Source organism: Panthera tigris, chromosome A2 (genome assembly GCF_018350195.1).
Source record: "Panthera tigris isolate Pti1 chromosome A2, P.tigris_Pti1_mat1.1, whole genome shotgun sequence".
NCBI classification, from domain to species: domain Eukaryota; kingdom Metazoa; phylum Chordata; class Mammalia; order Carnivora; family Felidae; genus Panthera; species Panthera tigris.
The window spans coordinates 21,215,580-21,241,602 of NC_056661.1; the positions used below are offsets into that span (position 1 = coordinate 21,215,580).

The following is a 26,023-nucleotide window of genomic DNA, read 5'->3' on the forward strand; positions in this document are numbered from 1 at the left end:
AGCATTTTGAGGACCACATGGAATAAAGACCCCTGGTTTTTGACAAATCTTGTTTTTAATACTAGTGCCTCCTTAGGTTACTATTGCCATCCCCCTACATCCTGGACTCCTTCTCCACATTTTAATGAGGGCATCATGACAGACATGAAACAGGGCTTTAATCTGGAAGAATTGGAAAAGAACAATGCACACAGCATACACAGTAAGCAAGGCTTGTGTTTGCTCTCTTCGTTGGCTGACAGGGCAGTAAAAGGTCTCTGTTTACATGGACTATGTTCCTTCCCTAGGCATCAGGGGCCCTCGTTCAGCCAGGAGCATCCTTTTCCAGTCTTCAGGTCTAACAAATGGAATAATAGAAGAAAAGGACATTCCTGAAGAACTGCCAAGACAGAAACAGCAGGAGGAGGGGGAGGACCACAACGACCTTGACAGTGACCAGGAAAGTGTTGATGAAGAAGCTGATGTAAGTATGTTGCACACAAGTTGCTTAAGCTTGAGTGCATTTTTTAGCATTAATAATGTTTAACAAATGGGAAAGGGATGAAAGTAGAAATTAAACAGTTCATGATAGACTACCAAAAAAAAAAAAAAAACCAAGAAAAAAATCTAAGATTTAGTATTTAAGGTTTGCAATCATTAGTCTTAATTTTGTGTGTCTCATTACAAGTACCTTCAGAGTCTTTCCAGATGTGCAGTTACTTAGATTAATGAGCAGACAAGGGTTACTAATCTTGCACTGCTTCTTTGTCCCACAGGAAGAGAGCTTAGCCATGGTCCCGGCGGAAGAGACGTGGGCACTGCCTGAAGAGTCTCAAGCAGGTGGGTTGGTGGAGGGATTTATCAATAACAAAGCGGCATGGTATGGAATTTTAACCTTAACTTTTCTTTTCTCCAATATAGATGAGTCAGCACAATCTTACATCTCAGATAAAATGGCTGAAGAGGAAGATGATGCTTATGACTTCAGTACAGACTATGTGTAACAACCTTGTCTTTTTAGAAGGTGTTTGTTGGGTTTTGTGGTTTGTTTGTTTTTTTTTTACATTTTGAGCAGACTGCTGAGCTGTTCTATTGTGTGTGATGTATAGTTTGTTGCTGTATGCCATAAGCTGTGTAAATTTTGTAAATATATATCATGGTACACTCATTCTTTAAAAATGAGGCAATTATAAAGTGTCTGAATTCTATAGCAGCACCGCTCTCTTAACAACTGGGTAGAAGTATACTTAATCACCTGGAAGCAAACCATCAGACACCTATTGAAAAATGTAGGTTTCACTTTATTAACAGATCAGACCACAGGTTAATATTACAAAATTAAAACCAAGCAGTAGTGTTGAACTAGCCGTACCATCCCTGTCAGTCCTTCAGTATGGCAGTAAGCAAACATTTGGTAAGGCAGATGGAGACATTTATAGCCTATCTGGGAAGCTGACTGCTAAACAGGGTAGTTCATCCTCTTTACCCAGCTGAAATGTCCCTCTTTCCATGGGTTGCTGCAGATAGGCATTGAAGCCTTGCAACTGTTAATTCCCACACATACTGTCTTCCAGGATTTCCTGAGAAATGCTTATAGCATAAATTATGTTTTATTTTGTATTTGAGATCTCCATATGTCTTCGGATCAGGCTGAATTTGCCTGTGGGGTCTGGAATATACCATTTTTCCCAGACATCAGAATAGGAAGCAGTTCTTCCCCATGGCTTAAAGTGACCATTCCAATGAAGTAACTTGGCAGCCTTTACAAACTGGGGTGAATATCGTTTTCCAGCACTGGAACCTTACATTGAGAAAAAAAGAGCCAAATGATTGTACCTAGTACTAGTCAGAAATAAGAATGCTACATCAAACTCCAGAAAACTTAAAGGGAACTGGATATATCCCATCCCTGAGGAAAGACACTTAATTTCTTTATTAGTTAGGCCTTTGGTTAATTTTTTCAACTTACCGAGGTGGCGGACATTCCACATGGGGTCAATTGTAGAGTGCTGTTGATAAAATACGATCAACAGAGGTGGTGTTGTGGTGCTGCCAGCCAGTGTTCTGCTGTACAGTCCCTCTCTTGGGGGACAAATGACAAATGTAAACTGTTAGTGGAGAATCCTTAAAAATTCCTCTTAAACAAGACCACCCCGGTTGAAATAAGCATCTTTACAGCATGGTCAGCTATATATACTTACTCTACGTTGAGTTTCATCCATTTTTCCAGCTGGTTGGTTATATTCTGTCTTTTCCATTCTGTCAAGTTTGCAACAAAAACTCCAGGATTAAATGAGCAGGTGCTGGCTTTCATGGAAAGTTTACGAATTCTTTCTTTTTTATAGTCAAGATAGCCAATGTAATTATACTAAAACACAAATGGGATATATAGTAGGTTTATTGCTTCAAACAGAATAGATGTAACTGATAGCCAGTTAAAAAAAAAAAAAACCCTGCTTATTAAACTCAGATTATTAGCAAAGGGGCTCTGTGTAAAGCAATGAAAAGTGACATTTGGGGGATGCCTGGGTGGCTTGGTCAGTTAAGCATCCAACTCTTGATCTTGGTTCAGGTCATACGGAGCCTGCTTGGGATGCTCTCTCTCTCTCCCTGCCCTTCCTGCACACATGTGCCCATGCTCTCTCTTCCCCCTCTCCAATAAACATTTTTAACAAAACAGTGACATTTCGGATTCCAAATTAACAATAGGAACCTAGAATAAACCTACTAAGCCAGATGTTCAAGGAGAATCAGGTTGTTAAAATCATGAACCAATCCACAGAAAAGCGGCCTTGAATTTGGGGATGAACTGGGGAATGGGAAATGTAGCAAAAAGTAAAGGGCCCCTTGATTTTGCTGCCTCTCCCCATTACCCTGCAGTATAGAGAGTGGCGTGTCTATGTAAGATCTTGAATAAGTACTTTACCTGGTTCCCTGCTCCACGGATGACAACTTTGGTAGAGGCTGAGTCACAATCTTCTGAAAATGCAGCTGCATGCCCTGGCTTCAGTGGTGTATTGTAAAGGGTAAGAATATCCCCTGAAACAGACAAGGTGTAAGATTTAGATTTACTTTTTTTTTTCTTTTAAGATTTACACTTTGAGTTGCCTCAAGATGCCCATTCCTCCCACTTAGGATGACCTTTTATAAGATACCATAAATAAAACAATTGCTACCGCCCACACTCTGGATAGAGAACAGCACTAATGGTGACAGTCTTTGGTACCTTGCACAATTACATCATCATCCATATATATGGCCTTCTTTGCACTGGGAACCAGAATTGGCAAGTAGAACCTTGCAAAGGTTAACTGGGAAAGGAAAAAGAAAGAGCCATTGGCACAGGATTCATCAGTGACTATGCCTTTATTAGAAACTCCCAGAGTGCTCTCAGTACCCATGCAGGAGAAGACCGCTAAAGGTCTCTCAGAACTGCCCAACCTTGATCCCCAGGGAACCATACCCAGTTACCCAAGTATTCCAATCACTTCCTAACACAGTGGACTCCTGAAGAACTTGGGGTTTAGGGGCACTGGCCCCCTGCACAAAAATCCACATACAACTTTTAAGTCTCCCAAAACTTAATAGCCTACTGTTGACCTTACCTATAACAGTCCATACATCTGGTATACATACTATATGCTGTATTAGAATAACGTAAGCTAGGGAAAAATGTTAAAATCGTAAGAACAAACATTTATAGTACTGTATCGAAAAAAATCTGCATATAGGTGGACCCATGCAGTTCAAACCTGTGTTCGAGTCCACCAAACTCCCAAGTACAAATAAGGATGTATGGAACTCACTGGTTTTATGGATTCCCCCTGGTCAGGATCCTCCTTGACTTTCCCTTCCAAAAGTTTAGTGTCAAAATCCACAATTTTGTACCTGATGCTTTTCAAGGTACTGCTGCTGAGCCAGGACCTGATGAAAATAAAGCACCGAATTTGTTTTAAATAACCATGTCCTTGGGGCGCCTGGGTGGCTCAGTCGGTTAAGCACCCAACTTTGGCTCAGGTCATGATCTTGCGGTTGATGGGTTCGAGCCCCGCATTGGGCTCCGTGCTCACAGCTCGGAGCCTGGCGCCTGCTTTGGATTCTGTGTGTGTGTCTCTCTCTCTCTGCCCCTCCCCTACTTGCACTCTCTCTCTCTCAAAAATAGATAAACATTAAAGAAAAATTTTTAAATAACCATGTCCCCAGGAACTCCTGGGTGGCTCAGTCAGTTAAGTGTCCAACTTCAGCTCAGGTCACAATCTCACGTCATGGTTCGTTAGGTGTGCTAACAGCTCAGAGCTTGGAGCCCACTTCAGATTCTGTGTCTCCCTCACTTTCTGCCCCTCCCACACATGTGCGTGCTCTCTTTCAAAAATAAACATTAAAAAAAATTTTTTTTTAATTTTTTTTTTTTAACGTTTATTTATTTTTGAGACAGAAAGAGACAGCATGAACGGGGGAGGGTCAGAGAGAGGGAGACACAGAATCTGAAACAGGCTCCAGGCTCCGAGCTGACAGCACAGAGCCCGACGCAGGGCTTGAACTCACGGACCGTGAGATCATGACCTGAGCCGAAGTCGGCCGCTTAACCAACTGAGCCACCCAGGCGCCCCTAAAAAAATTTTTTAAATAAGTAACTATGTCCCCAAACTATAGCCTTCTCTGTCTTCCAATGAGGGCATAATGTAGTTTAAGAGAAACCCTGGGGACCATATAGATGTCTTCAAGCCTCTTCTATGAGCCTTGGTTTCCTCATCTAAGTGAAGGTATGCCCATCAAAGTCCCTGCCTGAACCAAGATTCTGTGGTGATGGACAGTGCTCCCACCAGGCTCACATTCAGGATCAGTGCTGGAGAGAAACCAGTTGAGAACATCCCATCATCACACGGACCAATCAACTCTTGTTTCTCCAAATACGTGGTGAAGAAAAGTCAAAATATGATGGCAGTGAAAGCTAATTGTCGACAAAACTGGTAGTCAGCCTGTTCTTTTAGACTCATTAATTCACTGTAATGACTAAGTAATTCCTCCACCAGTGTCTAAGGTACTAACTCTAAGAAAGTCTGTGTTCTGTAAATAACTGCACATTTTTCCTGTAGTCTCTGCTAGTGCAGTATTTCTACATTATTTTAGATGGTTTTGGAGTTTTTATTTACTTTTTTAAAGTTTATTTTTGAGACCGAGAGAGAGACAGAGCATGAGCAAGGGAGGGGCAGAGAAAGAGAGGGAGACCCAAAATCTAAAGCAGGCTCCAGGCTCTGAGCTGTTAGCACAGAGCCGGAGGCAGGGCTTGAACCCACGAGCCACGAGATTGTGACCTGAGCCAAAGTCAGACACTCAACAAACTGAGCCACCCAAGCGCCCCTTGGAGTCCTTAATATATAGGAAAAATAATAACAACTTTCACAAACTAAACAGGAACTATGGAGAAAGTCACAAGGACAGAAATGTTTTAGAACAGTGACAACTGTTAGCCTATTAAATAAGATGTTTCTTTGAATATCATAAATCTGAATTCAGAGCATTTTCAAGATCAGATTAGATCAGACTTTATCAGATTAGGATTCTTTGATTAATCACAATTACAGTAAGGAACGTTTACTGACTATTATGTTCTTAATGTTTTTTTATATATTCTCATTTTCAACACAATAATCCTCTAAGTTGGACATTTTCACCCCATACTTAGAGATGAGGAAATGGGCTCCCAGGGGTTAAGTAATTCTCCCCAATCACTGGGCCAGGATCCGGATTCTCATCTATATGCTCACTTCACCACACCACCTTGCCATCGTTCCCCTGACCCATCCCACTCTAGAACTAACTACTCAGGGTGTGTCCATGAGATAAGGAACTTGTAACAGAATGTAAATCAACATATTGCTTCCTTCACTGAGAAACTATTACTAAAAAAAACCCTTGATTTAATAATGTGTGTATGACAGAATTAATTTACATCTTGGTACAAATTCCTTATATTCTTTGTCCTACCACAGGGATGTGTTTATGATACAATCACATGGAAAAACCTCTCATGTGCAGTTTTTATGTGGTATGATCTCAATTGTATAGAAGAAGTATACACATATGGAAAAAAACATTCCTGGATTGGCAGCTGGCCTGTTCTAGAGCATCCTCTAGAAGCAGAATCATCAGGCAAGCAGAACTCACCGGAGATGGTCTGCTGTACCATTGAGCGTAACAATGTAAAACATCACATTGGAGCGAGTGTTGTGCTGAATGCTGTTTATGGCTGCAATGGCCCCCCCGAGCCTATCTTCAGATGCAGCGATGACCACTGGAATCTCCTCTTGTCTCCCGTCTACAGCTTGTCGGGGAACATTTGGGACAAAGTCTATGGGCTGAAACCCCACAATTCCTGAATCTGCAAAGAACACACACAAGGAAAGTATTGTGATACAAAACCTCATAAGCTTTTGATCTAGAGCCCAAGACATGATAAGAGGTAAGGTGAGGATTATACTTACTTCATTCTCCCCCCATTACAACATGAGGCAGATAGCCCAGAAACTCTGTGTTTTCCTATGTGTGTCAAGGCTTTTGGAAAAGTAGAAACATTAAAAAAAATATTGGTGGACTGAATTCTGATACATTACTGGTGGGAATACAATAGAATCTTTCCAGAATGTCTTTTTAGCAATTTGTATCAAGAACCTTAAACAGGTACATGATCTCTGACCCAGTAATTCCCCTTGCCTCTCTTAAGTACAAATCTGAGAGGTAATCCAAAGTCACAAGTGTGTTTATAATTGTGAAAACCTAGAAACTGACTAAACCATTTTTTTCTTTTTTTAAAAAAATTTTTTTTTTTTTTAACGTTTATTTATTTTTGAGACAGAGAGAGACAGAGCATGAGCAGGGGAGGGTCAGAGAGAGAGGGAGACACAGAATCTGAAACGGGCTCCAGGCTCTGAGCTGTCAGCACAGAGCCCGACGCGGGGCTTGAACTCACGGACCATGAGATCATGACCTGAGCTGAAGTCGGCCGCTTAACCGACTGAGCCACCCAGGCGCCCCTAAACCATTTTTTTTCAAACCATGAACTGTGTCCCATAAATAGGCATGAAATCAATTTAGTGGGTCACAATCAGAATTTGAGTAGAAAAGCAATTCCTGAAGTGGAATAGAGCACCAAATCAGAAAAGTATCAGACCACACACCACACACAGCAATTCTACTGTTTTGTAAACGTTCCTTTTTGCCTTTTACAATATATATTCATTCATTTACATTCATTGAACACTGAGCATCTAATATGTGCTAGGCATTGGGGTCATAGCCATAAGTAAAACACAAATCTCTACCACCACGAAGGGTAGATGGACAATAAGCAAATACACATGTATATTTGGGTGCTATCTATAACATGTTATAGTGGGAATGCCATCAAAAAAAGGCTGAGTCACATTGTTCCAAGACTATTTTTCCTGTGGAAAACAAACTATGTGGCATTAAAATTATATATGAAGAATATCTACCATCACGGTGACTTGCTTCAGATATAATCACATGGAAAAACAGGTCATTGCAGTTTATATATTACATCATCTCATGACAGAAAAAATACATACACAGAAAAAAAAGGCAGGAAGGTACTAAGCCAAAATTTTAGTAATAGCTGTATCTAGGCAATGAAATAATTTTCAATGAAAATTTATTGAGCACCTCCTGTGTACTAGCCATCATCCAACTACATAGGAGATAAAGCAGTGAACAAAGTATTCTCGTGGAGCCTGAATGCTGTTTTCCTTTTTCTAAATGTTCCCACCAAGAGCATACATTATGCATACATTATACATATCATACTTACTTGCTTAATGTATGTTGTATGTATATATGTAAATACATACTGTTATTTCAGAGCACTCTGTGAAGGTCAGGCAAAAGCTATTCGTCTTTTCTTGTTCTGGTCAACTAGGGTGGGTAGCAACCGCAAAATGATTTTTGACAAACATCCTGAAACCTCCCAATACTGCAGTAGAGCAATGGAATTATGCAATAAAGTGATTTTTTACATCAGTTAATAAGGCTTTCTGGTTTTGTTTTACTACTATGGTCCCAGTACTACTGTTCCACACGTTAAAGGAAAGAACAGATGAAGGAAAGGAACCCAATGACACCAGTAAACAGGGCAGGCATCAAGTAGAAGCTTCACATACCTGTCCCCACCTTCTGAAGCCCTCCCCTGCTGCAATGAGCAGACAGTTCCCCTAAGGCCTCTGCTTTGGTGAAAAGGGGTCTGCGGTAAGATCAAACCCTTAGCAAATCTCCACAACAGGGAGGTGGGGGTGGGGCTATAAGAACAAAAGGAGCACCACTACCTTTTCCTAGCAGCTTTTGTAAGGACAAGAAGAAAACTTTATTTTCCTTTAGCCTAGTGTTATAACTTTTAGAATGTGGGACACAGGGAACCCCGGGTCCTCAACAGATGCCAAAACATTAGTAAGGGTTCCCATACCTGAAACCTCATTCCTTAGCAAACTGCTCAGGCCGAGAAAGTTATGGTGCAAAACCAGTAGGAAGAGAACAACAACCAGGACCAGGACGATGATGTTTACTGAAACAAAGAGGAAAAGCCTGCATTACATCTCTTTACCTTTTGAGCAGCTATAAAAACAAGAAAATTTGTAGAAAGAGCATACCTTTACGGAATGACATCTTTCTCTTCTGTCTTATATAAATATTAGTTTTTAACCCTACAAAACAAAAACAAGCCCCCAAAGTCAGCAGGTACATGAGAATGGCCATCGAAATGCCTCAGCATTTTATTTAGATAGAAACAAGAAATGCATACAAGTATTTTCTGCCAGAAGCTCATTCTGAATTAATAGTCTCCAAGAACCCAATTTGGGATCTGAATTTTATATAGTTGTCATGATAATAAAATACTTGCAAATAACCTGGGAGAAATAGATAGCCTTGTATGTTAAATGTCACCAGATGAAAAGCAAAATAAATTCTACCAAGAGGACTACCTGAGGTCTAACCACTATGGAAATGTTCTCCAGGTGAAATTTCTAGTTAAATTAGACATGGACTCTGTTGTCTATAGCCTGAGGTCGGCCTCACTGGCACAAAACGTCCCTGTTCTGAGTTGTATCCCATTCAGCTTTAACTGGAATTAAAGAGAAAAAATTTTCCAACTTCATTTAAAACAAAATTTCATTTAAAGAAAAATTCATTTAAAGAAACATAATTACAAAAATGCACAAAACCCAATTTTGCCGTCAAAATTTGAGACTGCTGTTCTCAAAAATTAAAAATCCCCTAAAAGAAAAATGAGCTTCTTTCCAGGGTTTCATTTCTGTTGGTAACTACTCATCTCTTCCTAAAGTGGTATCCAATACTGTCACTCTGCCTGTGGCTTGTGCTCCCCAGCTCATCTGATGCTTTCACTTAAAAAAAGATTAATAGCCTGGCTGGCTCTGTCAGAAGAGCATGGGGTTGTGAGTTCAAGCCCTGCAATGAGTGTAAAGATTACTTAAAAAATAAATAAAAAAGAAAACTGTAAAATAATAATAATGATCATCCAATGAAAATGAGATTGTGTGTGGAACAAAATTAAATGATGAGATTTCTACAACAATCTCTGGGTAACGTTTCCTTATAAAAACAGGTTTATGCGGGGCGCCTGGGTGGCGCAGTCGGTTAAGCGTCCGACTTCAGCCAGGTCACGATCTCGCGGTCTGTGAGTTCGAGCCCCGCGTCAGGCTCTGGGCTGATGGCTCAGAGCCTGGAGCCTGTTTCCGATTCTGTGTCTCCCTCTCTCTCTGACCCTCCCCCGTTCATGCTCTGTCTCTCTCTGTCCCAAAAATAAAATTAAAAAAAACAAAACAAAACAAACAAACAAAAAAAAACAGGTTTATGCAACCAGGATATTATAATCCTTCCTACCTTTGAGACATTTACCATTTTCTACTTCATCTTCCCCCTCATGGAAGCATCTAACATTTACATAAGGCTACTAACTTCACAATGCACCCTGAATTATAGCATATTTCTACATCAAAGTGTGGTGCCTGGGTGGCTCAATTGGTTAAGCATCTGACTTCAGCTCAGGTCATGATCTTAACAGCTCATGGGGGTTCAAGCCCCATGTCGGGCTCTGTGCTGACAGCTCAGAGCCTGGATCCTGCTTTGGATTCTGTGTCTCCCTCTCTCTCTGCCCCTCCTCCACTTGTACTCTGTCTCTCAAAAATGAATAAAGATTAAAAAAAATTTTTTTTAATAAAAAAAATTTAAATAATTAAATAAAAGTAAGTTTGAATTAATTTCATCTTAAGTGTGTGCCTATCAGGCACTTGATTTCTCAAGACCTTTGAAAAAAAGAGAAGAAAAAGAAATCTATTGAAGGGTTGTTTTAAGAACTGAGAATCACAGATTAGACTACAAACTGGGGAGAAAATAATTCAGACTCCCAAAGAACAATCTAAAATACGTACACACACACTCTCCCTCTCTCCCATTTCTTTCTAGAGCAGTATATATAAAGTACATTATACCAGTGAACTTCTCTAAAGAATGCACGTCATTATATACACTGTGTGCTTTTCACATGGTGGGCTGAGCCTTACCTACAAAAACTGATTGACCAGGAGCCCCGCAGACAAAACTCTAACATCTGCCTGCTTGGAGTCAATTTCCACCACAAATAAAGAGAACCATCTCACTCGAATAAATCTCATTTAACTTAATGATACAAGGGACAGTGTTTTAGCTCAACAACGTCCAGTAAGTTACTTAGAGATAGTATGTGGATTGAGAGGTAATTAGCTAGACACAAGAAAACCACAATCCTGACAGGTACTTGATGTACTTAAATAAACCACCATGGCAGAAACCATTTGCTTCTAAAACTTCCACAGTTATCTCTCTGCCAAATGCTAATTATTATGAAGTATGTCTGATCCATATTTTCTTTCCTATTGCTACTCCTTGTAATGAAACTCACTGATGTGGTTAGAAAGAATTCTCAAAACCTCATGTAGACCCTGGATGTGTAATAGTGGCTATATTTTTTAAGAGTACACAGCTAAGAACAATTTGATCAGCAATATTCAATTTTTCACTAGGGAAGTTAATATTTTGTTTAGAAATTATAAAACCTTCACATTCCCAAATCACTCACAAAACACACACACACAACCAGGACAGGCGTATCCAAAAAATATGGCTGAAGAAACCTTAGGGAGAAAGAATACCATTTTCTTTTTAACTTGCTAGTTACCGGCATTAGCACCCATTCTTGGCAGATGTACCCACCTTTTCTGCTCTCCCTTTTGTTAATATGTAGTCCCACTTACATATTCCACTTACGCTCTGTAAGCTAATCTCTACTTGTTTCCTTGGCGCAACATCAGCAAACTCACTCTCTGCTGGATCACACCCATCAGCATACTATCATGCTCTTGTATCTTTCCAGTTAATTAAAAAAAAAAAAAAAAAAAAAAAGACACCACTCCCCTCACCCAGTTGATCCACGGACCCATTTTTCTGCTCCCCTCACTCTAAATGCTTGAAAAAATTTTACCTCTAGCTCTTCCTCATCCTCTTCTTTTAGCCTCCTCCAGGCCAGACTTCTGTCCCTACTGTTCCATTCAAACTCATCTTGTTGAGGTCACCAAAGCCCAAGGTCATTTTTTAAAATGTTTGTTTATTTTGAGAGAGAGAAAGAGAGAGGGAGGGGCAGAAAGAGAGAGAAAATCCCAAGCAAACTCCACATCCAGCGAGGAGCCCAATACGGAACTCAATCTCACAACTGTATCTCAGGCCAAGGTCATCTTTCTATACTGTTATCCATCCCCTCAGAGGCCATCAGGAAAGTTCACCACATCCCCTCCTCAATTATGAAATCCTCTCATTTATTATTTTTTTTAATGTTTATTTTTGAGAGAGAGAGATAGAGCATGAGCAGGGGAGGGGCAGAGAGCAAGGGAGACACAGAATCTGAAGCAGGGTACAGGCTCTGAGCTGTCAGCACAGAGCCCAATACAGGGGCTCGAACTCAGGAACGGTGAGATCATGACCAGAGCCCAAGTCGCACACTTAACCAACTGAGCTATCCAGGTGCCCTTCATTTCTTTGTTTCTTTATATCTGTCTTCTGGGCCTAGAATGTGAGCCCTAATGAGAACAGAGACCCCAATGAAACAAAGTGTTTACTGATGCATCCTCACCATCAAAAACCTCCACTGGTAGTGGGCAGGTGATATTTGTTGAATGATCTTGTAAATAGGAGCATTGGTGGTTCTCAGCTCAGAAAGGGAACACAATCTTTGATAATGGTCATGAAAACACATTTCAACATAAGGAACGACATGGATTCCAGCAGAGATCTCTCTCAAATGGAACCTCACAAGCAATTTCCTTTTTTCATATCTTCATAGCTCAAATACCGTACTGCCTCTATAGCAACTGACACGTTGTAAAGTGCATTTAAAAAGGAGTAAAACGGGGGTGCCTGGTTGGCTCAGTTGCAGGAGCAAGCGACTCTTGACACCAGGCTGTGAGTCTGAGCCCCATTTTGGGTGTAGAGATTTCCTAAATAAATAAAATTTTTAAAAAGGAAGGGGGAGGGTGTAACAGAGGGATATGTCAATTTCTACATACAACAGAAAGTCTATTAAGTCTCTGCCAGGCTGAAAAGTGGAAAAGCACTAAAGATATACATCCACTTTCTCCTACCTCTTCATCTGGCTAACTCCTACTTGGCTTTCAGGACTCGAGGGAGCCTCTCCTCCCCTCCCCCTGCCCCCTTCAAGATGCAGCTGCCCTGAGCTCCCACATCTCCTGGCCCTCCCTATCCAAGAATAAAGCTGGCTGTCATTTATTTCTAGGGTTACACCATTGTCTCCCTTGACACACTCTGGGCTCTAGGAAGGTAAGGACCTGAGGTTGGTCACAGCCGTATCCTAGGCCTACTGCGTGGCAGAGAAAAAGGTACCGCGAAATGTGCTGAATGTATGAATGTGGGCGGCAGCCTGCCCGGGGAAAGCTGAGCATCCCACTGTCTGTGACCCTGACACGCAACACAGCATAGAGGCCAGAGAGCCACCTAGGATTCACAGGCCCAGGTTCCCCAGGGAGGTTTCTCTCCCAAGCGTGGGCACCCCATCTCGCTCAGGGGGTAACAAGGGAGGGCCTAAGTTTTTGAGATAGACACCAGCTTCGAAAGAGAGGCAAAGCGAACCCTTGGCCCCTATAGGGAGGGGCCGGTGCAGCCGGCGAGCGTGTTGGACGGCCAACCTGGGAGACTCTCCGAATGGAGGCCATCTCTCCATTTCGGTGCAAGGGACGGCGGAGGGGGGGGGTCCCCTCTTTGAGAGGATGCCCTTTCTATTGGGCGATGTGACCTGGGGTACTGCCCTCTAAATTCTAGGGGTCAACACGGCCCCCTTACGCTTAGGGGTGCTAAGGACGGTGTGACGCTCCGTAGGACCTCCCCACCCCCCACGCCCAGAGACCCCCGGTTAGGGCCGGGGCAAGCAGCTCATCTCGGACGCTCCCCGCGGCCGCCCTTACCTGCAGCCAGAGGAGGAGGAGCCACCGTCCGGGCCCCGGCCCGCCCCGCCAGCTCAGCGCCCGCGCGGCAGGCCCGGGGGCCCAGTCCGCCGCCGGGCCGCCCGCCTCCCCTGCACTCCGGACCAAGCCCGCCCTCCTGCTAGTTCTGCGGCCGCGGCGCAGCCCCGACACCTGAAACCCACCCGCCGCTCCGACCGCGGAATCATGGCGCCGAACAGGCGCGCCGGGCAGCCCCACCGCCCGGGTCCTCGCAGAGAAAAGCCGGTCGCCATGGAGACAGGGCGCGCTCTGGCGGCCGTTAGGCCGCGGGGGCGCTGAGGAGGACAGTTTGGAGGGCCGGGGCCGCGGCTCCCGCCATTATACTACTGACGGCTAACCCCTCCCGGACGCGCGATGCCTCTGCTCGACCGCCACTGTCGCCACCTCAGCCCTCGCGGGCAGTGCGCCGGGCTACAGCTGGCTCCGAAAGCGCAGGTGGCCTTAGCGATGGTGCGGGGCGGAGCCTCGGGCCGTTCGGGTCTGTGGGAGACATCCGCTTCCGGGGCCGCGGCCGTCTCATTGCCCGGCTCTGCGGGCCCGCGGTCCTGCACTTGGAACCCGACCCCGGCGCCTACGATCCCTGAGTCGCGCCTGCCTTCGCTCTGCCGCCAGCTTTCTCAGCTAGTCATGCTGGAGCATCTGAGCTCGCTGCCCACGCAAATGGTGAGGGCTCGACCCCAAGACCCCCCGCCCCGCACGCTTCTCTGGAGCTGGCAGCTCCGGCGGCCCTTGTCTCTTCCCTGAATTGTGCTTCCCGGGTCCCCGTCTCTCTTCGCCCGCGAGGAGCCCCCTGCCCACGCGCCGTTAGGATGCTTCAGTTCTCCGGAAAACCTAGAATTTCATTTCTTGTCCGGTCCTTGGGGAGGCCCCTGATGCCGGGGTTGCCCGGTGCTAAAGCTGTGAGGCCAGAGCAGGAACCACCTCTTCGGTGGTGGAACCAATTCCTGCTTTGCTCTCCTTCGCTTCTAGGATTACAAGGGGCAGAAGCTAGCTGAACAGATGTTTCAGGGAATTATTCTTTTTTCTGCAGTAAGTATTGTTTTTGCATAGTATTCTTTTTCTTCTCCCCCTCCCCCAACCCCCCCCCCCCAACCAGCTTGATTGTATTTAATGTACTTCGTTTGTCTCCAGATAGTTGGATTTATCTACGGGTACGTGGCTGAACAGTTCGGGTGGACTGTGTACATAGTTATGGCCGGATTTGCTTTTTCGTGTTTGGTAAGAAGATTGTGGGTATTTGGATGTTAGTGGCAAGTTTTCTAAATTGGGTTGGTTTGGTTGGAGCTGGTAGTGAGAACCAGCACCAGCTTTTCAAAACCTCCTCTTTTTGCCATCAGTGTTTCACCTTGCTATCTATCACTGGAAAAGTAGAATACCAAATAAGTGGCAGATAAAGTAAGCTGCATAAAAGGATACAGTTTATTTCTTAACAGCAGCTGCTCCAAGCAGTAATCTTAAGGTCAAAACTAGCAGGAATTTCTTAGGGTCTTCACAATGTGCTCTCCTCACTTTTTAGCTTCTAAAGCCTTATGTGTAAATGGTGAGGCTTGTTTGCAATTCTTAAATATCTTATCTGGGTGAATGAGTTTTCACTGGAATGTCAGTTTTGCTGTTGTTTTTTTACCTCTAGTAGCATAGAGGACTTATTTAGGAATATTACATGTAATGCTCTTTTAAACTTTTGATGTTTAATATTGACGGATTTCCTCTGTTCTGGCTCAGTTGACACTTCCTCCATGGCCCATTTATCGCCGGCATCCCCTCAAGTGGTTACCTGTTCAAGATTCAGTCTCCGAAGACAAGAAACCAGGGGAAAGAAAAGTTAAGAGGCATGCTAAAAATAATTAGGGTTTTCATGATTCAGCTTTACTGTTGCACCTGCTTTCGTTTTGTATGAGATGAGCTAAATTGTTTTCGTATCCAAAACATGAGTTGAAACCCATCGCTGCTCCTCCAGCACAGCTGTGTATAGATTTTGTTGTCTTTATATTTCATTTCTAACTCCGTTGGCTTTTGACTTATAATTATTTTAGGCCTTCTCTTCATAATCTTTATCTGAAATGAGAGCAGAAAACACAAGTATGCAAAGTTTCTTTCAGGTCTACAAAAATAATGAATAAATGCCTCATAAAAGTACAATTTGACTGTCAGAGTTTTATAATTCATTATGAGTGGTTAAATCGTTTTAAGGTTTTCAGTTAAAACTCAACACCAGTCTATGTCTAAAGAGTCTTCTGTCCATTGTTGTGAAAGCGAACCTACCAGTAAATGCCAGAGTTAGAAGTTTGTGGTTCTGAAAACATCACTGAGCACCATTTCTATTTTCTGTAGCTGTAAGTTCCTAATACATGTCTTTCTTGACAACAGTAAGTGCCTATGAAAAAATGTAGTGTAAATTTGTGGGACGGTCATAGTTTGGTACCACTAAAATAAGGGTGTTGTTAAGCAGAAAAATTTCAATCCATCCTTTACTTGAGGTGGAGCAAAGTGGAAACCTATAAAAACTAAATTCTTTTTAAATTTTCCAGAGGACTGAACAGAAAAATATTCTAAAGGTTTGTGTACAGAATGGAAGTGGGAGGGTTATTGTAGGTAATACTGTATTTCTCAGTACCAGGATACAGGACTTGATAAAATACGTGTTTAAAAAATGAGAACAATGACCTTAATAAACAAAAGTCAGGAAAGCTTAAAGAAAAAAAAAAAAGAGAGAGAAAATTAAGACCACATAAATAAGACTAAGCATATAAATAAGAGTAATTAATGTGATTTAACAGTTAGGAGCTCCCAAATAGTGTTAAAAATCAAGTTACCTTGGGGTGCCTGGGTGAACGACTCTTGGTTTCAGCTCAGCTCATGATCTCACAGTTCATGGGTTTGAGCCCCAAGTTGGGCTGGCTCCGTGCTGACAGCATGGAGCCTGCTTGGGATTCTCTGCCCCTCCCGCATGCATAGGCTTTCTCCATCTCAAAATAAATAAACTTAAAAAAAATCAAGTTACCTCCTGTTTTCCAGATGACACCCAAAGGTTGAAAACAGGGAAAAGGATATCTTAGGTGGATGCAAGCAGAAAGGAGGGGTAATTAAAAAGTCATACTTAACATCAGAAATGCGGCAAGGAGGGACATCTGGAGCTGCCAAAATGTGCTGTTCTGAATCATTATACATTAAATAAGACATGAAATTGTATAAAGAAAGAATTTTACATACGTAAGAGTTTGGCAACGCTACCACTGGGTAGGAGACCCAATACTACCTTTCAGATTTTGGTAGATAAGTGGGCATATATTGAAAGGGAAGACTTTTGCACTTGTTCTCTATACTTGGAACATTTCCCCTCAGATACACAGGACTTGTTCTTTACTTTCATTCAGGTCTCTACTCGGATGGGACTATAAAGAAGCATCTCCTACTGCCCTGTCAAAATAAAGTGGTATGCCCCATCCTCTATGCACTGATCTATCTCACATTACATATTTTTCATTGTTGCCACCCCCCCTCCACAGAATGTAAGCTCCATGGGAGGGAACAGGGATCTTGTTTGCTCACTGCTGTTTGCCCAGTACTTCTAAGAGTTGGGGAGACATTGTAGGTGCTCAGTAAATAGTTAATGAATGATTCAGAGGTGCATTGCCATTAGTCACCTGGTCTACTTAAGTTTAATTAAAACTAAAATTAAAAATGGAGTCCTTCAAACTAGCTACATTTCAAGAGCTCAAAAGCCATATATGACCAGTGGCTACCTTATCACAGAATACAGATACAGAACATTTCCATCATCACAAAACTACTGATCAGGTCTTCTACAGGTTTGAATAATAGAGAAAGGCAAGTGATTGTGTTTGTGCATAACAATCTTTACTAAATGCCCATTGGACTGTTCCCTCTACTGGCTCATCTACTGAGCCACAAGGAAGAACAATCCCAAGAAGTAAAAGTTAATGCAGGTCATATTCAGTAACCACACAGCAATGACTCCCGCCCCGCCAGACAGAGAGCACGTGAGTGAGCACCAGCAGGGAAGGGGCAGCAGGAGAGGGAAGGAGAGAATCGTAAGCAGGCTCCACGCTCAATGCAGAGCCCGATGTGGGGTTCGATCTCACTACTGACTGAGATCATGAGTCGGACACTTAACCGACTGAGACACCCAGGTGCCCCGAATTTTTTTGGCTTTCTAAATACATGTATCCCTACTTTCCAAAAGGTTGTTTCACGCCACTTCACTTTTCTGCAAGTCTTACGTTACTACAGCAATGGCTTTTTTCATAAAAGCAAAAATCCTCTTCAGATTTCTTTCAACAAAAACAGGTACTACTGTAGGTCTTAAGTGTGAAGAACTTTCAGAGAGTGGGAGATACTCTGTTTTTCACCATTTCAGCTTACCAAAGGTTTCATAGGACTGCTTTTTGGGGGTAATGAGAAAATATGTATATGGAAATTAAGGAATATTTCTTAAGGAGAAAACCACAATTACTGACTATTTACAAACTGTCAAAAGTATATCAAAGTCTGAAATATGGTCAAAGGTATAATGAGAAGAAAATTCATACTGTTAAAGGTGTTTTATATTTAAGAAAGATAAAAAATGATTAAGCACTCAAAAACCACAGAGTAACCAAAAGATACTGGGATGAAAACCAAAATGAATGTTTAGACAAAATAAAACTATACAGAATGGGAATAATAACATATGGGGGAGAATTTTTTAATTCTAAGAAAATATGTACATTATACAAATTAGAAAACTTAACTAAAACTGATGTTTCTCCAGAAAGATGTATTCATAAAACATGCAAGAAACGGTGAATAGTTCAGAAAGACCCACCCACAGTTTGCCAAGGATTTGCCTCAGACTGGGACTGGGATGAGACAGTTTTACTGTTGAGTTCTAACAAACCCTTCAAAGTGAAAATAAGAGATCTCAGAAACCAGGCTATGAGCACCTTAAGGACAGGGAGTAAGTGTTTTCCTCACCACCATATCCCCAGCTCCTGCCAGAGCACCTGACACAGAGTAAAAACTAAAAATCTGTTAAGTGGCTAGAAAGGGAACATTTCATTAGAGTATTTTATGTGTGTGTAATTTTCAAAGAAGGTAAGATAACACTTTATATTATAAAAAGTGAAAACGTTTCCGGAACAGCATTTATTTTTAAAGTCCCTCGAATACAAAAGTGAAAATTTACTAATCAAGACTTTTATTTTATAAAAACAACTTATTTCCCACATGGGAATTACTCCTCATTAAACAACTAATAAAATATGTGATATACAGTCATACATTTACAACATGGGAAGACAACCAATAATTTGACAGACAAAAAGACAAACTTCAGGAGGTAAGTATGTCCAACATAACTAAAAGGAGCTGGACTTCACTTACAAATTGCTTAACTGGAAAAGGAATTCGTGTTTTAGAAATGTTTTCACTGATGAAAAGTTACTCTAAAAAAAGCCAGCAGAAACATGGATTTACAAAGCCAAATTATTTTAGTTTCAATTCTTGCATATCCTAAATGAGGTTCATATTAAATGAAAATAAAAGGTTTATTAAACATCCATCAATATATAAAAAAGGAACTGCTCAATTACTAGATACTACATATTCTTTATATCTACTCCCAGAATCATGAATTGATTTTCTTAAAAAAATAATTTTTCAACTACTACCTAAGGTTATTAACAATGACAACTCGCATCACTAGACATATTATGTCACTTATTTATCCTATTACTTTTATCACTATAGTGCAATATAAAACTTCCAATCCAATATTTTATGGCCCTTACGTATCAAACTAATTAGTACCTTAGAAAAATAAAATTCTAAATATAAAGTTGGTGGTTTAAGGCTCAGTAACAGTAACCAAACAAAAGTCTTATAACAGATTTTCCTCATCAAGAGTAAGATTAGCCACAGATTTTTTTCCTTTGTTTTGTGACATTGCTTCATTTTACTCTGTTCCATCCCATTTTTTCCCCAGTTAAAAAAAAAGATATAAGGATGTTGAATGGCCTCCAGCCATTATTATGGGTTTGTTTCTGTTTAAGCCAAAAACCTTTGAAAATAGGTCTTTAGTTCTGGAAGATTAGAATAAATTATCAAAAATTCACATTTTCTTCAAAAAATTTCAACTGGCGAGCTTTCACACTGTAAGTTGTGTATTTTTCACCCATGTGCTCCTGCAAACGTACCTAGTGGAGAAACAAAAAGAAAATCAGTATGTAGTAGAAAAAATGTTTTTTGCAATTTTAGAAGAAAGGCTTTTCAAGAAAAAAGAGAAGGGCTTTTCTTTAAAAAAAATTTTTTTTTAATGTTTATTTTTGAGAGAGAGAGAGTGTGAGTGGTGGACGGGGAGAGAGAGGGAGACACAGAATCAGAAGCTGGCTCCAGGCTCCAAGCTGTCAGCACAGAGCCCAACACGGGCCTTGAACTCACAAACTGAGATCGTGACCTGAGCTGAAGTCAGCGGCCCAACCGACCAAGCCACCCAGGTGTCCCAAGAAGGACTTCTTAAGCATGATACCAGAGGTGGAAACCACATGGGAAAATGCTATCATTTAAAAAACATTTGAAACTTCAAGTCAAAAAATTGTCATGAGATGTTAAAGAACAAACAATACACTGGGGAAAATTTGCAACATACATACCAAAGAATTAATACCATTAATATAATATAGAGCCCTTGGGGGTGCCTAGGTGGCTCAGTCCGTTAAGCATCTGACTCTTGGTTTCACCTTAGCTCATGATCTCATAGTTTGTGGGATTGAGCCCTGTGTTGAGCTCTGCATTGACAGTGTGGAGCCTGCTTGGAATTCTCTCTCTCCCTCTCTCTCTGTCCCTCTCCCCCACTCTCTCTCAAGAAATCAAACTTTAAACAGCATAGAGTTTCCCTATTTAAAAAAAAAAAATAGAGCTCTTAGAACCAGTAAAACACATAATATTAGAACATTAGAATTAGTAAAACAACAAAATCAATCTCCTAGATAATTCAGCAAAGGCATTTACAAATTAATACAAATAGCCAATTAAAACAGAAATTTCAATCTAATAAAAAAAAATACATACAATGTGACACTCAATATATGCCTGGAATTAAAATAACACCTAACAATATGTTAAACAGATGTCACACACCTCCTATCCAGTGCACAGAGAAGGACACAATATCACTTTTGTGGTATTCCTGCCAAAAATACAGAATCTGAATCTATTTAACAGGAAACACATCAAATCCAAATGGAGGGTCATTTTATAAAACATGGCCAATACTCTTCAAAAATGTCCTAACTGTCCCAGATTAGATGAGACATAACAAATACAATCCCAATTGGTTCCACATCTGGCATGATGGCTTGAAGAGCTCTGAAGACCCCTTCTTCACTGAAACTGGTGAAAATTATTTTCTAAACTAACCATTTAAAGTCTCTGGAAGCGGTCCTGAGGGCATACAGCAAATAAAGACACTTTTTTTTTTTTTCTCAAGAAAATCTACCAAAACCCATTAAGAACAGTGAGAGCGGGCGGTATCTAAGCTAAGATCAAAGGCCTCCCTCCCCAGTCCCAGCTGAGTGAGACAAAAACTCTACACCAAACTGTAGCCAACAACACAGGGTTCCCTTTCCATCAGCTCCTAGTCCAAAGGCAATCTTCCTGGGAGGGGCAGGACATCATATCTCATCCTGCCCCCCCACATCTGTGGTTAAGGATAAATTTTGAGAGAGTGCAGCCAAGATGTGGGAATTTCCTTTTTATACCAGGTTAGACTTGTAGGATGGAGGCTGTACCTTGGGAGCAAGGCCAATGAAAATACTGGGGCCCCAGTCACCTTTGCCCCAGACCATAAAGTGAAAATCCCATGCTCAGGTGAAGCATGCCAAGAAGACCAGCCCTCCCCGCCACTGAGCTTCTAAAGTAGGGGTATCACTCATAGACAAGTATGCTATTGTCTTTGCTCCCAGCTGTGTTCCGAGAATTTTCCTGGGGTGAGAAGCAAGACCTAAAACAGCACCAAAACTTTTCCTTAATGGACTGACCTCATTTAGAACAGAGTGGAAAAACTCAAGCCTACAAGTGCTCTCAAAAACTGGAAGTAGTGGTGAATGGCAACTAGGAGGAGACTGGTAGAGTCACTGGGTGTATAGGCTAAACTGTGGGCAGCCTACTTTGATGGAGACAACTATGAAGCTGGGAGGAACCCTCCCCCACCCCCACCCCGCCCCCCACCCTGGGGTCAAAACTAATTTCAAACACTGACCCTGGGAACTATCCCAAATTTTATTGGATCAGTTTGTGGAGCAATATGTGCCCCAGGACATTGTTGGAAACAGGAGAGCCATCAATTAGCAACTAAAAAACCTTAACAGCTAAGGGAAGGACAGGGAGAGTCAAAAGAGTTCTGCAAAACCCACCATCATCTCAAGGTGGCTGTGGATACAACCAAGGCCTTGCCAGCTGAGAGGCAACATCAGATTTACATTGTGGAGACATGAAGAAGGGATAAAATAGACTTTACTAAAAAATTCAGCCAATCACTAAAGAAGCAAATAATAATAGCAACTCTCCTCCCTGGGGAGGCCAGTGCCCAGACTTGTACAATATACTTTCTGAAATGTCCAGTTTTCAATAGACGGTTATAAGACACATACACTGGGGGAAAAAAGAAGGCAAGAGAGGCACTACCTGGGAGAGTAACCAGATACTAGAGTTAACCAGCAAAGATATCATCAGAAACATGTTCACAGAACTAAAGAAAACTATGATTAAAGTAGTTGTAAGAAGAGCTAAGTGGAAATTCTGGAATGGAAAAGTATAATGACAAATGAAAAACTCAAGAGGGGCTCAACAGTTTATTTGAACTGGCAGAAAGAAAAGTAAGCGGGCTGGAGATAGATCAATATATAATTGATAATCAGTATATAATATCAATATATAATTCACATTATAGATTGATAGATCAATATATAATTCTTTGATTATACAATCAAAGAACAGGGAGAAAAGAAAATGAAGTGAATATCACTTCAGAGAAAAGTGGGACTTCACTCAACACACCAACACATGTATAATGGGACCATCAGAAGGAGAAGAGCGAGAAAGGAGCAGAAAAATTACTTAAAGAAATAATGGCTGGGCAATCCCTATCAAAATAACACCAGCAATCTTCACAGAGCTAGAACAAACAATCCTAAAACTTGTATGGAACCAGAAAAGACCCCAAATAGCCAAAGCCAAATCTTGAAAAAGAAAACCAAAGCTGCAGGCATGACAATCCCGGACTTCAAGCTATATTACAAAGCTGTAATCATCAAGACACAGTATGGTACTGGCACAAAAACAGACACTCAGATCAATCGGACAGAATAGAGTGTGGTGGGTCCTTTCCCTCAGGAAAGAAAAAAACCTCAAGGTAACCTGGCTATATGCGTATGTGACAACATCCCTCACAATCTTGTAACATGAGACCACTTAATCAGACTACATGTTTGTGTGTTACCATATATGGGAGACAAGGAAGCAAAAAATATATAAAAAGCTACAGCATGTGGCATTCGGGGCTCAGTTCTTTGGGAACCCAACTGAGTGGTGCAGGCAGGAATAATGTTGCTTCCTGGAAAGAAAAGCCTTGGTGTCACGACTCTGTGCGAGAATCCTGCTACATTACTTGGGGGCTTGTCCGGGATTCAGAGACGGTTCATTTCCTCCTCCTTTGCCACCAGGGATATGGACCTCGGAATGCCGGGAGAGGCAGCCTTGCCTGGTGCCAGCAGACCGCTTGATCTGCAGGAGACTAGCCCTCCCAGCATGCCGGGGCGAGGACCCCGTGTGCCCCAATGGAACTCGTGAGGCCCAGACACCAGCTCAGGGAGTGCCACCTGGCAGACTGGTAAGAACCTGGGTTCGTTTTGGCACACCTGCCCCCAAGAGGCAGAAGGGGAGCCTGATCACCTCCCAGAGTTGCCCTAGTAGTTCCACAAATTCCACAACTCTAAGGCACTGGGTAGCAGATTGTGGAGTCGCCATGTGACTGTGTGTGGGGACTTGTCTCTCATTCATTTCCTGGGTTAATGACTATGATAATTAGAGCCAACCGTCTCTGGTTATTCTACCTCAGAACAGGGACTTTAAGGAATATTCCCAAGCAGCTGCCGAAACTCCTTTTGTTTCAGGGAAATTCCCTGTCTTCTCCAGACTGACACGGGCTGCCCAATTCCACTGGTGGAAAACAAAACAAAACAAAACAAAACAAAACAAAACAAAACAAAACAAAAAACAAACCTGGAGTCTGCTCCTCTGTCTGAGCTGACAAGAGTTAAAACTGGGAATTCTCTTTCTCTGCCTTTTGCTGGCACCTCTCCTCTTCTCCCTTCCCTCCCCCACCTTCTTTTCTGTACCACTTTGGGGGTGGCCGGCATAACTGGCTCCTCAATGCCTTAGGCACCATCAGCTCCTCCTCCCACCCTAGAGGTTGTGGAGTGAAGACCACCCACTTCAGATTTCCCCACTGGTGCCCCAGATACAAATAGACAAGGGGGAACAAATTGATTAACTTTTAAATGGACACAGATGGAACACATTTGGTATTTAAATGGATTTAAGTTTTTTGGTTTAAAATAGACATGTCTTTAGAGTTATCAGCATTAAACATATAAAACTGTTTTCTAAAGGTCAAGTAAGCTCTTTTATCTCTGTTGCAATTTGTCAGCAAAAAGGTGACTTAAAATGATGGTTAATTTTGTCTGTCTCAAAGCTTTCACGGGTAATTGTTAAGATAGCTTTCAAAGTCTTTGGTAACCTAAAACGTTAAAGTCTGGCTTGCATGATAAATTGAGATTGAATTCATTGGATATCTAAAGAGATAAGAGGCTAAAGCACTAATTACTAGATGTAGGTTTGTGCTTCTGACTTGTTGCAGAGAAACTCTAGACATTTGGATCTATGGGAAAACATGCTTTATCCTTAATGGATTCATAATTTTGCCATCTAAAAACATTCAGATATAACATCAAGTTCACAATTGGTTACTACTTAGTTTTCACTGGAGACTAAGGTTTCTAAGAGGTAAAATTCTACTAAATGTAGTTAAAACTAATAAAAATAAGACAAGCAACTCTGTATCTAGAAAAGTAGGAGATATGAAAGAAAGATATAAGAAATGGAAATATATTTTTGTTGAAGGTAAAAGAAAGTAATTTTGTTCTAAATGGGACTGGTTATTTGGAGAAAAATGGCTTGGACAAAATCTAAATGTAAAGAAAAATTGCAGAAAGTTCATGAAGGAAAATCTTTAAAAAGAAATTTTATGTGTGGTCAGGATGGACTAAGGTTAAAATAAATGGATTTTAAAAGTACATTGGGTTAAGATTAAATTCCTCCTCTTTTGACCCAAAGGCCGAGAAAATGATAGCAATACCCTTGGTGCCAGCCTCCAAATCCTCCACATTTCTGTTGTTCCTGTTCAGCAGAGGACTGGATGCCTCTGCCGTATGAGGGATGGGTGATATATGAAGGGCTTTTACTAAGGTACATGGGAGCCATTTTACTACACTTAGCCCACTGTATGCTAAAAATGGATATTCACACGGCTGAAACATATTTATGTGAGCATTGTTGAAAAAAGGGAATAGACCTTGACTTTGGCCCTTTAACCCCCTCCCTCAATGGCCAATGATCAATATGGAAGTTACTGTTGGGCCAAAATAAAATTAGTGCATCCTACAACAACCAGGAAAGTCTTGCTTGGTCACAGTCCATACCCCAAGGTCCTGCAGGCAGGAAATGGAGGGGTAAGAAAAAAACAGGAAAGACCAGGTCAGCTCTTGGAGGTGGGGTCAAGCCTGGGTAAGAATGACTATTCTCAGCACCTCCTGAGACTGGCAGGGCTTTTGGCTGCCAGCTGCAGAGCCAGCCAAAATGCAGGACAGGAGATGAGGTTTCTCCTGGCCAGCTATAGGAAATTGAGATAAGGGACAACTTTCTTCCTTTTTCCTATAGATGGTTAATTCCCCAACCAAGGCCATTACTCCTTTGGAATGAATTATGATTCGTTTTCTTTTGTACAAAGGTTTGGCCCCAATACAAATTAGAAGAGGGAACCTGGCCCCCAAAGGGAAATATCAATGAGAATACTATCCTACAATTGGACTTGTTTTGCAAATGTGAAGGGAAATGGGGAGAATTCCCCTATGTTGTTTTTGGGCCTTAAGAAAAAAAATCGAGATATGTGTAAGCAATATAAGGTGGATCCTAATTTTTTTTTTAATTTTTTTTAATGTTTATTTTATTATTTTTGAGACAGAGAGAGACAGAGCATGAACGGGGGAGGGGCAGAGAGAGAGGGAGACACAGAGTCCAAAGCAGGCTCCAGGCTCTGAGCCATCAGCCCAGAGCCCGACGCGGGGCTCGAACTCACGGACCTCGAGATCGTGACCTGAGCCGAAGTTGGACGCTTAACCGACTGAGCCACC

General features: G+C 41.8%; 4 protein-coding genes across 17 annotated transcripts in view; 2 read left to right on the forward strand and 2 right to left on the reverse strand.

Annotated features, from left to right (window-relative positions):
- Window positions 1–6,141, forward strand: part of GNL3 (G protein nucleolar 3) — a 108,152-nt gene extending 102,011 nt beyond the window's left edge. For 2 of the 3 annotated variants that reach the window (XM_042979135.1, XM_007081916.2), the window contains exons 12-15: window positions 66–202; window positions 288–463; window positions 756–819; window positions 901–1,133. In XM_042979135.1, the coding sequence (XP_042835069.1) occupies window positions 66–202; window positions 288–463; window positions 756–819; window positions 901–983 (460 nt within the window). In that variant the 3' untranslated portion in view covers window positions 984–1,133. Of the gene's footprint in view, window positions 1–65; window positions 203–287; window positions 464–755; window positions 820–900; window positions 1,134–5,972 lie in introns of those variants that run through there. The other variant, XM_042979134.1, reaches the window with a different exon arrangement.
- GLT8D1 (glycosyltransferase 8 domain containing 1) lies at window positions 142–13,776 on the reverse strand. Of its 3 annotated transcripts, none has more exons than XM_042979138.1 (10): window positions 13,518–13,596; window positions 8,640–8,693; window positions 8,456–8,554; window positions 6,148–6,361; window positions 3,786–3,903; window positions 3,206–3,290; window positions 2,906–3,018; window positions 2,181–2,347; window positions 1,949–2,061; window positions 142–337 (listed from the first exon to the last, which is right to left on the reverse strand). In XM_042979138.1, exons 2-10 carry the CDS (start codon window positions 8,653–8,655, stop codon window positions 291–293), a joined length of 972 nt encoding a protein of 323 aa, XP_042835072.1. In that variant the 5' UTR covers window positions 8,656–8,693; window positions 13,518–13,596; the 3' UTR covers window positions 142–290. The 3 variants fall into 3 exon arrangements, with proteins under 3 accessions (XP_042835072.1, XP_042835071.1, XP_042835070.1); XM_042979137.1 differs by lacking the exons at window positions 142–337; window positions 13,518–13,596 and adding exons at window positions 1,260–1,780; window positions 13,700–13,776; XM_042979136.1 differs by lacking the exon at window positions 142–337 and adding an exon at window positions 1,260–1,780.
- A 40-nt stretch (window positions 13,777–13,816) lies between these two features.
- On the forward strand, window positions 13,817–15,695 carry SPCS1 (signal peptidase complex subunit 1). Its single transcript, XM_042979140.1, has 4 exons — window positions 13,817–14,219; window positions 14,526–14,585; window positions 14,688–14,774; window positions 15,279–15,695. The coding sequence occupies exons 1-4, from the start codon at window positions 13,911–13,913 to the stop codon at window positions 15,402–15,404; spliced, it is 582 nt and encodes a 193-aa protein (XP_042835074.1). The 5' UTR covers window positions 13,817–13,910; the 3' UTR covers window positions 15,405–15,695.
- Window positions 15,401–26,023, reverse strand: part of NEK4 (NIMA related kinase 4) — a 50,592-nt gene continuing 39,969 nt past the window's right edge. For 5 of the 10 annotated variants that reach the window (XM_042979132.1, XM_042979129.1, XM_042979130.1 and 2 more), the window contains one exon: window positions 15,401–15,611. In XM_042979132.1, the coding sequence (XP_042835066.1) occupies window positions 15,423–15,611 (189 nt within the window). In that variant the 3' untranslated portion in view covers window positions 15,401–15,422. Of the gene's footprint in view, window positions 15,612–15,818; window positions 15,931–18,682; window positions 19,751–26,023 lie in introns of those variants that run through there. The other 5 variants (XM_042979127.1, XM_042979128.1, XM_042979133.1 and 2 more) reach the window with 2 other exon arrangements.

Coding starts and splice junctions, on each gene's coding strand:
- SPCS1 (XM_042979140.1), top strand. CDS start 13,911: ATGCCTCTGCTCGACCGCCACTGTCGCCACCTCAGCCCTCGCGGGCAG. Junction 14,220..14,525: donor GCTCGCTGCCCACGCAAATG/GTGAGGGCTCGA, acceptor CTTCGCTTCTAG/GATTACAAGGGGCAGAAGCT. Junction 14,586..14,687: donor GAATTATTCTTTTTTCTGCA/GTAAGTATTGTT, acceptor GTTTGTCTCCAG/ATAGTTGGATTTATCTACGG.
- GLT8D1 (XM_042979137.1), bottom strand. Junction 3,904..6,147: donor GGTACAGCAGACCATCTCCG/GTGAGTTCTGCT, acceptor TATTTTCATCAG/GTCCTGGCTCAGCAGCAGTA. Junction 1,781..1,948: donor GTGGAATGTCCGCCACCTCG/GTAAGTTGAAAA, acceptor TCTCAATGTAAG/GTTCCAGTGCTGGAAAACGA.